The sequence below is a fragment of the Larimichthys crocea genome, chromosome XIX (assembly GCF_000972845.2).
Source record: "Larimichthys crocea isolate SSNF chromosome XIX, L_crocea_2.0, whole genome shotgun sequence".
NCBI classification, from domain to species: Eukaryota; Metazoa; Chordata; class Actinopteri; family Sciaenidae; genus Larimichthys; species Larimichthys crocea.
This window is the reverse complement of record NC_040029.1, coordinates 8,516,419-8,528,177: the sequence shown is the minus strand read 5'-3', so window position 1 is coordinate 8,528,177 and position 11,759 is coordinate 8,516,419. Positions and strand designations below refer to the sequence as shown.

Below are 11,759 nucleotides of genomic sequence, written 5' to 3'. Positions count from 1 at the left end.
AAACGACATGTCACTTGTTCATTATGGAGTTTTAGTTGTTGGTACAGGTGGATGTCTTTTATGTTCAATAACATTTTAATGTCTGAGGTGTAACACTTTGTTTAGGTTTTTAGATGTGACAACTTTTAAGTGTTTAAATGTTTGACAAATAAAACTGTTTTTTTAATAGATTCCTTTTTTGGCCTTTAATGATAGTACAGCTGAAGATAGACAGGAAGCAGGGGGCAGAGAGGGGGAGTGACACGCAGCAAATTAGCTGCAGTGAGGACTATAGCCTCCACACACGGGGCGGCCGCTTAACCCATTACGCTACCAACCACCCCAACTATTATGTTTGATAAATGACACAAGTGAGGAGCTGACTTTCAACCAAGAATAAAATAAAAACGACTCAAACTGAAGTAAAGACATTCTTAAGATTTTATTTATATTTCACACGTTTCTCAGCTTTTTATTCAACAAACATCGTCCTCGGGAGCGAAAACGATTTAACTGTGTACAACGAGCATCAAGGACAACTTTAAATTAAAGGAGCGACGGCGTATCCTTCCAGAGAAGTGCGTGTTGTTTTCGTCAGCGAGAGGAGAGAGAGTTTATTGTTGGGTGTGTGTGTGTGTGTGTGTGTGTGTGTGTGTGTGTGTGTTATCGGGCGCTCAGCACACTGAAGGCTCGTCGACGGCAGCTGCTCCTTCCGTCACGGCTTTGACGCACTTGGCCATCGTTTGGGACGCTCTGCTGATAGAGTCTGATCAAAGAGACAGAGACGGAGCCAGGATAAGGAAGATTCATTTACATTTTTCCACTTGTTTTTTCCTTTTGCCTCTTAATCCCCACTTTAAAAAAAACACACACTCACCTGTCATGTAGAAGTCCTTTGCTGTGAGCTGAGGAGGTACCAGAGGAGCTGCGAGGAGGTCCTGGTTCACGGCCTGACAGGAGCAGAAAGACGGATTATTTTCAAAGTCTTTGCAGCTGTGGCGTCGTTACAGTCCAAATTCTGACTCTAGATGTTTGTGTGTGTGTGTGTGTGTGTGTGTGTGTACCTGTGCGAGTTCATTAGCCTGTTTGAAGTAGTTCGCCTCCTCCACGTCGTCGTATCGGACCAGATTAGGAGAGACCTCAGCCAGTCTGGATCGGACCTCTTCCACAGAGTCGTAGGGCAGCGCCACGCCGGCCAGCTGCGAACACACAAAAGATTATTTCCAACGGCTGCACGTTAAATTTTATGTGTGTGCTGACAGGAGGGAGTCCCTGCTTACCTCAGACACGGCCCTGATGATCTTCCAGTCCTCTCTGGCCATCCCGGGCGCAGTGACAGCCACCCGGGTGTGCTGGCTCCGGCCTTCAGTGTTGACGTAGGTGGCGTTTTTCTCCGTGTACGCAGCGCTAGGTAGGATGATGTCTGCCATCGGTGCTCCAGCGTCACCATGGTGACCCTGGTAGATGATCAGGCTGTCTTTAGGCAGGTCGGCTCTGGTGATGCAGCCGGCATCCGCTCCGAGCAGGAACAGGACTTTGGGAGGATTGTTCCTGATGGCGTCCACGCCGGCTTTGTAGCCCAGGTCCAACGCAGCCACCTGACTGGCCACTCTGTCCACACACAAACACAAAGTAAGATCACACGCACACACGACTAAAAATCTGCAAAAGCGCTTAAGAGGAGTTGTCGTCGTACCTGTGCAGGACGTTGAGGACCTTCCAGCCCTCTTCCACTCCGCTGCTGGTTCTGGCGTTCTGAGCGATGGCGGACACGGCGCTCAAAATGCCGGCGCCGTCGTCTCTCTGCAGAGCGCTGCTGCCCACGACCACCACGGGACGCTTAGCAGCTGAAAGAACCTGAGGACACATGAGGGGAAAAGGAAAAAAAATCATGTTGCCAGAAATTCAGCTGCCAAAAAAAAAGAGATAAGCCGTTCATAAATCAGCAGCGGTGCTCCGGCCAAACGTCTTCGTTACCTGGCAGAAGGGATGCGTGCCGTTCGCCAGCTCCTTCAGCACCGCCGTCTCCTCTCCCAGATGGTCGTACGTGTAGCTCAGGTCCACGTTGTGACCCACCATGGCGACGCGCAGGTCGTTGTGGAGCCAGCTGACGAAGGAAGAGGCGAGTCAGATACGAGACAAACTCTCAAATAAAGTATTGCTACTTGCTGTGGGCTGCTCTGTTTCTATGGTTGCTCCCTTTCTTTCAGTCGTTGCCGGTTGACGTAAAAACCATCGCAACCAGTCGCCACAGCATTGCGTGACCTCGTTTGTGGAAAGGCTTGAATGTAAGTTTACCTCTTGCGGATCCGGGCGTTGAAGAGCGGGGCTTCGTAGCGCGGGTTGGTTCCTACGAGCAGCAGCAGGTCGCACTCCTCGATGCCGGCGATGCGAGAGTTCAACAGGTAGTTGGAGCGCAGGTCAGAGCTGAGGAAAGAGAGAGAGGACAACAGTGTGAGCTGGGGACGAGGCAGTGTGAAGCCTGTACGTTATATAACACACACAGAGTCTTACCCTGCTCCGGCCATCGGGAAGAGCTCCTCAGTGCAGAGGCTTTCCGAGTTGAGTCTGTTGAGGAGGTCTTTGAGGGAGACCAGAGCTTCAGCGTCGGCCATCCCTCCTGCAATGGCTGCTACCTCACTGCCCTGCACGCTCTGCAGCTACACACACACACACACATATTTATGTACACACACTCAAACAAGACACAAGTATCACCTGAAGCAAAACACACACTTACTGCTCCAGCGACGCGAGTGAGAGCGTCCTCCCAGGTGGTCACGGTCAGCTGACCGGAATCGTCCTTCACCATCGGTACGGTCAACCTCTGCCGCTTCAGGCCGTCGTACGCAAACCTGAACACACACACAGAGACACACACACACGTTCTCTTTAATCAAATTATAAAAGCGGCAAACTCCTCAAGCCGTTTCTTCTGCCGCTGCTCCGCTCGCTTACCTCGTCTTGTCAGAGATCCATTCCTCGTTGACGTCTTCATTCAGCCTGGGCATCACCCTCATCACCTCGCCGCCTCTGGTGCTCACCAGGATGTTACTGCCCACGGCGTCCAACACGTCAATCGACTCGGTTTTCCTGGAAAGAAGAAGAAAAGGTGAACGCGGGCCTCGTCGCTGCGAGGCTGGGGAGACGGCTTCGGGCTCGGACCCTTTCCTTACCTGGTCTCCCACGGCCGTGCGGTGAAGGCGTATGGTTTGGAGGTGAGCGCTCCCACGGGACAGACGTCGATCACGTTGCCCGACAGCTCCGACATGAACATCTTCTCCACGTAGGTGCCGATCTGCAGGTTGTTTCCTCTTCCCGTCGTTCCCAGATCTTCGACGCCTGCGATCTCACTGGCGAAACTACAAAAAACACACACACAGGAATGCATCAGTGAGCGTATTATCTAATTATTCCTGACGGGTAGGAAGTGTGGGTGTTTGCGGCGTGCTCACCGGACGCAGCGTGTGCACTGGATGCAGCGGGTCATGATGGTTTTGATGAGCGGCCCGATGTTTTTGTCCTCCACCGCTCGCTTCCCTTCGGAGAAACGACTGCGGTCTGAACCGAACTGCATGGACTGATCCTGAACGCAGCACACAGAACACAAGTCACACGTGTGTGTGTGTGTGTGTGTGTGTGTGATAAACCGACTCTTTAACCTCCATACACTCGTCGTTTGGTTACCTGCAGGTCACACTCTCCTCCCTGATCACAGATGGGGCAGTCCAGTGGGTGGTTGGCTAACAGGAACTCCATCACTCCCTCTCTGATGACACACACACACACAGTTTATTAACTTCAGTGACGTTTTAAAACTTTGAACCATATTTGAATATTTGAAATATACGTACCGGGCTTTGCGTGTCTTCTCCGAGTTGGTGAGGATGTTCCAACCCTTCATGACGGGCATGGCGCAAGCCGCCACCGGCTGAGGAACACACACACACGCATCAGTTAAGACTGTATTACTCCAAGAATTCCTATGCAAAGATATCCGGATATTACCTTTGGAGCTTTCTCAATCTCCACCAGACACATACGACAGTTTCCCGCCACCGAGAGGCGCTCGTGGTAACAGAACCTGGGGATCTGGATTCCTGCCTTCTCACAGGCCTGAAAGGGAAAGGGAACATAAGTGTGTTTAAAATGATGAGACGCTTTGTTTCCACTGCAGACAGACAAGACAGAAAACACAGATCATCATCTGTGTCCACATTATTGGAGTAAATCACAATCAGGACAACAGAAATATGACAAGAAAGGGCTGACTGGTAACTATGTACATAAATAAAAATGATATGTCAGCGTCTTACCTGCAGCACAGTCGTGCCGGGCTCCACCTCCACTGGTTTCCCGTCCACAAACACTTCCACCATGTTGCTGGCAGCGCGCACTGGAGTACGCACTGAAACACAAAGATCAGATCAGAGCATGAGACAGAAACATCTTTGAGTAACTGAGCTACTGAACTTAAATTAAAGGGAAACTATGCCTGATATACATATAAAGTGACTGAGGAGACTTGGGTGCATTGACCTTGACACACACACACAGATCGTACCCGTGCTGGAGGCAGCCAGGCTGCTCTTGGCGGCTCCGGCCAGAGCTCGGCCGACGGTCGGCAGTCGCAACATGACGCTGTGAGAAAACAACGAGAGAGAGAGAAAGCAGCCGACATGTCGATCTTACTGTGATTAATAGAAGTCATCGTTTCAGCTCTGCGTGATTGTTGATGAGTCAGAACACGATATCATCACCTTCTGAAGTGAGGTGATGGATGTGATTGTTGCAGGTTACAGGTATAAAACTAATATTAGACCCCAAACTATGCATCCTTGGTATTTTTCTGACAAACCCTGACCTTAGCGAGGCAAATAAATATATGATGCATTGCTACAAGCCAAGTACACTAAAGCCAAATCATGGAAATCCACCTTTAAACCAAGTAACAGCGTCCGGCTCGCAGGATTATCAGACTCACCTTCACTTTAAAGGGTGAACGTCTGATTTTTGACAGTATGTGGAGATTTCTGATGTTTTATTTTTTATTTGAAACGCTTTTCTCTAAAGGAAGATGACAGATTATTCACATGTTACTGCCCTGTACTGTTCATCTCATCTAAGACATTATTAGCCTTATTGTGATTGGTTAGTTTTGCACCTGTATTATAATCCTGTTGTTGTAGAAAATGAATAAACAGGGTTTTGCACATCTGTTGAGGATTGGCACAATTTCTTGTCTAATAAAATTAAGCATGCAAAGCTAAGTAACTTAATTAATACTTATGTCACTAAAAATCAACATTATTCCACATTTCATGCAGGTTTTCCAACATTAAAGTTCACTGTCAGCAGCTGTGTTAACTCCTTACAGCCCAAAGCATGAGGACAGTAAATGTAAATAATAAAAATCTATAATAAAGACTAAATTAGTAACCAAAACATCACATTGGTGCATGATATTTTCACATAGATTTAGCACAGAGCTTCTTCCACAGAGACACGCTGATTTAAAGCTTTTGAATCTGACTGAATAAGTCCAGACCTGAGGTGATTAAATATAAATAAAGTTAATAATAATAATGAACTCTTCACTGCTCGCAGGCTAACAGCGCTAGCCCGGAGTCCCACTCAAGGACACAGCAGTCACAGCGGGTACCGAGGTCAAACTCGCCGCTGTCCTCCGTCCTCCCGGTTCAACAACAAACAGACTCAAACGTTTACAAACCGGGACTCGGGTCCGTCTCTTACCTTTTCGCTATTTGGCCTTCTGGACCAGAACAGCGCGATCTGACTTTAGACACCAACTAGCTCTAGCGTTGTTAGCGGAAATAGAATAATAACACCACTTCCGTTTGGAATCACGGTGGCGGATTTCACAATAAAATAAAGGTTGATGTTGTTGGGCTCCTATGCTTTTATTGTGAAATTCGCCATCGATAGATAGATAGATAGATAGATAGATAGATAGATAGATAGATAGATAGATAGATAGATAGATAATAAAAAAGTATATAATAATAATGATGATATATGATGATAATAACTGTACATATATAAATAATAATAATAATAATAGTATAATATATTATACAGTACATATATAAAAAAATAATAGTAAGAATAATAAATATATATAAAAATAACAGTACATAGTATAATAATAATCCATAATAATACTCAGAATAATAAATAGATAATAATAATCATATCAGGATATTAATATAATAACAGTAAACATATACAAAATATAATAATATAATACATAGTATATATATAATAACAGTACATCTATATAAATAATATAATAATAATAATAATAATAATAATAATAATAATAATTAATAACAGTATATAATAATAATAAAAATGACATTGACCTTTTTGTGGACGTTGTCTATTTATTTCTATCTTGAATATTTTTATATATACCCTACCTTTTTTCTTTTTTATCTTATATTATTTGTATAATGTTTTTTTTTATCCCTTACAGTTTCTTACTCATATTTTTTTATAAAATATTATTTTATTTCCACAGTCAACTTTCTATTTTTTCCTATAGTTTTTTGTATAGATATTTAGCACGGGTTAACTTCTTAACAACAGTTATATATTTATTTTCTATGCAAATGTTTAATTTAATGTGTAAAATCTATCTCAAGAATTGTTATAAGGTATGGTTAACGTGTTTATTTTTTATTATTTAATCTACTACTATCTAGCTATCTATCTTATCTATCTATCTATCTATCTATCTATCTATCTATCTATCTATCTATCTACTATCTAGCTATGATACGTCACTGCGGGCTTTCACCTGCGCACTACATTTCCCATGATGCCCCGGCGGTCACCGGAAGTCGCTACGTGTTCGTTTTCGCGACAGTCCAGGAAGCTCTGCGAGCAGAGAGAGGGAACAGAGACAGTTTTGGAGTTTTGCAGCTTTGTCCTGGAACAGCAGGGACAGCAGAGACAGGTGAGTGTCCTCCCGAGGACAGGTGGTGTCCTCAGGTTAGCTCGTGAACACCGCCGCAGCGTTCCACGCGAGTTTGACAGGTGTGAAGCTGTCAGGGCCCCTGTTAGCACGAAGCTAACAAACAACAAACGTCCTCTTGAGGCTGAAACCAGCAGGTAAACCACTGACTTATACATTTATACATAAGAGCTGAAACGCAGCAGACACTGACTTATACATTTATACACAAGAGTCTGAAACCAGCAGGTAAAACACTGACTATTATACATTTAATAATCACCTAAGAGTCTGAAACCAGCAGGTAAACACCTGACTTATACATTTATAACTAAGAGTCTGAAACAGGGTAAACACTGACTTATACATTTATAACTAAGAGGTGAAACCAGCAGGTAAACACTGACGTATTACTTTATACACTAAGAGGTCTGAAACCAGCAGAAACCACTGACTTATACATTTTATACACTAAGAGTCTGAAAACCAGCAGGTAAACACTGACTTAATTACATTTAATACATAAGAGGCCTGAAACCAGCAGGTTAAACACTGACTTATACATTTATTTACACTAAGAGTCTGAAACCAGCAGGTAAACACTGACTTATACATTATACACTAAGAGTGCTGAAACCAGCAGGTAAACACTGACTTATAACATTATATACATAAAGGTCCTGAAACAGCAGGTAAACACTGGACTGTATACATTTATAACTAAGAGGCTTGAAACCAGCAGGGTAAAACACTGAACTATACATTATTACACTAAGAGGGCTGAAAACCAGCAGGTAAACACTGACTTATACATTATATACACTAAGGTACTGAAACCCAGCAGGTAAACCACTGATTATACATGTTATACTAAGAGTCGGAAACCAGCATAAACACTGACTTATACAATTTATACTAAGAGTTCTGAAACCAGCAGGTAAACACTGGACTTATAACATTATATACCTAAGAGTCTGAACCAGCCAGGTAACACTGACTTATAACATTTATACACAAGAGTCTGAAACCCAGCAGGTAAACACTGACTTTTTATTACATTTATTACACTAAGAGGTCTGAAACCAGCAGTAAAACACTGACTTATACATTTATATCTAAGAGTCTGAAACCGCCAGGTAAACACTGACTTATACATTTATATACTAAGAGGCTGAAACCAGCAGGTAAACACTGACTTATACATTTATACACTAAGAGTCTGAAACCAGCAGGTAAACACTGACTTATACATTTATATACTAAGAGTCTGAAACCAGCAGGTAAACACTGACTTATACATTTATATACTAAGAGTCAGGTCCCTGTGTCTCTGCGCTGTCTTCTTAAAGCAGCTTGTGTTCACTGACAGCTCGATATGGGTCAAAATGTGAGAAAATGACACGTGTCAGAGGTTTGTTTTGGAAACGTGAACACAGACACAGAAGCTGAACTTAATCCTACATGTGCCAGCACATTTACATGTACATATCTCCATCATGTGAGCTTTAAATCATTTATTTATCCACTGTTTACACTTAGAGGTGTATATACTGTCTGTAGAAACTATATTTATTATATTTATTCCACCGCCTGCCACTTTACAAATGTCTATAGATGGATACATGACCTGGCTCTGAGAGTCACCATGTGCATTTGTCTAAACGATCCTTTATTCAATCGATTTAAACACTCCTAAAGGATTTGGAGTGTGTAGGAGCGGTGGTTTCAGTGGTGTAGGGTGTGCGTGAGTGTGTAAACAAAAGCAAAGGACTAAAGTATCAAACTAAACTAAACCTGACTGAGCAGCGCAGAGAGAGATCAGAGAAGAGAGCGAGCACCTGTCTGCAGTGGCATAAATCCTCTAATCCAAAGTAACGTAATAGAAAACACCTGCGAACAGGTGTTGTCCCTTTTTAAACTGTACTATATAAGTATGTATGTACTATTTAAGACTATTTATGACCTGGCCAACAAAGTGATTCTGATTCTGATATCATATCAAGTACACATGTCAGATAAAAAAAAAAACTTGTCCGTTCATGTTTGTCTTTATTTTCCATAAAATTTAAACTATAGTGCTGCTATGAGACGAACGCTGCGACCCAGATTTTCTCATTATTACTACCATATCTGTTACTGTAATCATTTTTATCATTCATTGTGATTCATTGTCATTTTGTCAGTTATTGTAATTGTACAATATGTTTGTGTTGATTTGTTCCTGTACTTGTGACATCTACTGCACGTCTGTCCGTCCTGGGAGAGGGATCCCTCCTCTGTGGCTCTTCCTGAGGTTTCTTCCACATTTTTTCCCTGTTAAAAGTTTTTTGTGGGCAAGTTTTTCCTCACTCGAGCCGAGGGTCTAAGGACAGAGGGTGTCACTCCCTGTACAGATTGTAAAGCCCTCTGAGGCAAATGTACTTTGTGACTTTGGGCTATACAAATAAAATTGATTTGAAATTGATTTGATAAAGTTTGGAAATTGCATTAATGTTTCGGAAAGGATGGGACATTCTCACCAACCGCTACTGTGGCTTTAAATAAAGATGAGATGACTGTTTGTCTATAAGAATAAAATCTGGAATATTGAAGCGAGAGCCCAGCTTTGCTTGAAATCAAGAATGCTCTTCATGTTCCATCCTCCTTATTTCTTTCAGCACCATGTTGCCGACCACCAGCAACGGTTCCCTCGGTGCCAGGGATGCCGCGCGTCACACGGCGGGCGCCAAGCGATACAAGTACCTGCGGCGGCTGCTCCACTTCAGACAGATGGACTTTGAGTTTGCCATCTGGCAGATGCTTTACCTGTTCACGTCACCGCAGAGAGTCTACCGCAACTTCCACTACAGGAAACAGACAAAGGACCAGTGGGCCAGGGACGACCCGGCTTTCCTGGTCCTGCTCAGCATCTGGCTGTGTGGTGAGTGTCACATTTCCAGGCATTCAGCGCCGACTTTAGATGATTGATTAAATAAAACTGAGCACTTCTCCTCTTCCTCTGCAGTGTCAACAATAGGCTTCGGTCTGGTGCTCGACATGGGTGTCGTGGAGACCCTGAAGCTGCTGCTGTGGGTGGTCTTTGTTGACTGCATAGGAGTCGGCCTGCTCATATCAACCCTTATGTGGTGAGTGGTAGCTTTGCCTCGTTGATCGTACGAGACGGAAGTACCGACGGACACAAAACTGAACCTTGGTTTTGTCTCTTCCAGGTTTATCAGCAACAAATACCTGCTGAATCATACGAGCAGAAACCACGACGTGGAGTGGGGCTACGCGTTCGACGTTCACCTCAACGCTTTCTACCCTCTTCTAGTCATCCTGCATTTCCTGCAGCTCTTCTTCATCAACCGTGAGTAGAGTCAGACATCGTCCAATTCAAGGCAGATTTAAAGTCTCTGAAATGTTTATTTTAATTTAGATAAGTAGCAATCAGATTAAAAGATGCTGATGTACACGTGGTTTTGTTTGAAAATGTGCCACGTTTCCACTTTTGTCGTCGTGTGTTTCAGATATCGTGGTGATAAACTCAGACTGGTTCCTGGGATACTTTGTGGGGAACACTTTGTGGCTGATCGCCATCGGTTATTATCTCTACATCACGTTCTTAGGGTACAACGGTAAGTCCTGTTCTCGTTTAGAGTTAGTGTTCGACATTTCTGTTACAGGAGCAACGAAAACACGATGTGATGTGGTTGTTAAACTGCGGCAAACACAACAAAAAGCTTGAACTGTGGTTGATCGTTCTTGTTTTAGAGAAAATGTCCCGCACAGTTTGTTTAATACCGACACGATTCAACAGAAACCATCCAAGGTCATTAAGGTCACGCTCATATTAGATAAACGGTTGTGACCGCCCCAACCAGATCCAGGATGCATGGAAATTTGTCTGAACAGGAGGGTTGCCAGAGCAAATACAACATGAGCCAACAGTCTCCTGGTTCCCAGGCTCGATAATTGTTAGTCGCCACTCTTAATCCATTCTCGTATTTTAATAGTTTTAGAAGCTTTTGTAATCTGAGAGGAATAAATAAAGAGAGTAACCAGGAATACATTTGTTATCCACACAGCTCTACCCTTCCTGAAGAACACCGTGGTGCTGCTCTACCCGTTCGCTCTGCTCGGCCTCGTCTACGTCCTCTCCGTCTCGCTGGGCTGGAACTTCACCCAGGGTCTGTGCTGGTTTTACAAGTACAGAGTCCAGTAGAACCGGTTTGCCTCTCAAGGTTGGGACACTCGTCGGCTCGAGGCCGACTCACATCTTAGGTGACGAGGATTTCCAGCTTCTGTCAGTCAACATCTGGTTGAGTGGGACTCGGCCTCTGGTTGACTCTCAGTAAACTGGCACGCCGGGCTGTTGCTCGACTCTCACTCGACTCTGTTGATTTTCCGTTTGGCTCTTGTGTTGAGCTCCTGAAGTTGGTGAACAGTGACGCGTTTGGACTGGAAACGGGTGACAGATGAGATTCAGCTTTTATCTTTTTTGTATGATTTGTAAATATTATTCTGGCAGGTTGTAATATATACACCCACGAGGAAAACAGTTGCTTTGTTTCTTTGAGTTTTCTTTAAAAAAAAAAAGACTGAAAAACATGAAATCCTGGTTATTGAAGAGAAAAAAGGAAAGTGGAGGATCGTGGGATGCAAACTTTTTTTTTCGTCCTTTTACTTTTTTTTCTTAAAGTGTACATTCCAAAGCACTTTCAATAAAAGGTTTTATTAACTTAAGATGCCTCATTTTTATAGCCAAAGCCAGGAGGTAATACACATCTTTATGTTAGCCACTCGTGCAAAAGTCTTATCGGAT

At 43.7% G+C, this 11,759-nt stretch overlaps 2 protein-coding genes across 2 annotated transcripts; one reads left to right on the top strand and one right to left on the bottom strand.

Moving 5' to 3' along the window:
* Positions 1-397: 397 nt before the first annotated feature.
* Positions 398-5,844, bottom strand: ndufs1 (NADH:ubiquinone oxidoreductase core subunit S1). The gene is made up of 18 exons (XM_027291587.1): positions 5,734-5,844; positions 4,544-4,620; positions 4,296-4,387; positions 3,988-4,095; positions 3,834-3,910; positions 3,667-3,748; positions 3,435-3,565; positions 3,156-3,341; positions 2,938-3,072; positions 2,720-2,834; positions 2,494-2,639; positions 2,278-2,406; positions 1,957-2,086; positions 1,676-1,836; positions 1,260-1,590; positions 1,044-1,178; positions 857-929; positions 398-745 (listed from the first exon to the last, which is right to left on the bottom strand). The coding sequence occupies exons 2-18, from the start codon at positions 4,614-4,616 to the stop codon at positions 654-656; spliced, it is 2,196 nt and encodes a 731-aa protein (XP_027147388.1). The 5' UTR covers positions 4,617-4,620; positions 5,734-5,844; the 3' UTR covers positions 398-653.
* Positions 5,845-6,896: 1,052 nt separating this feature from the next.
* unc50 (unc-50 homolog (C. elegans)) lies at positions 6,897-11,680 on the top strand. The gene is made up of 6 exons (XM_019258766.2): positions 6,897-6,958; positions 9,613-9,875; positions 9,960-10,080; positions 10,165-10,304; positions 10,465-10,572; positions 11,023-11,680. The coding sequence occupies exons 2-6, from the start codon at positions 9,617-9,619 to the stop codon at positions 11,157-11,159; spliced, it is 765 nt and encodes a 254-aa protein (XP_019114311.1). The 5' UTR covers positions 6,897-6,958; positions 9,613-9,616; the 3' UTR covers positions 11,160-11,680.
* The last annotated feature ends 79 nt before the right edge of the window (positions 11,681-11,759 follow it).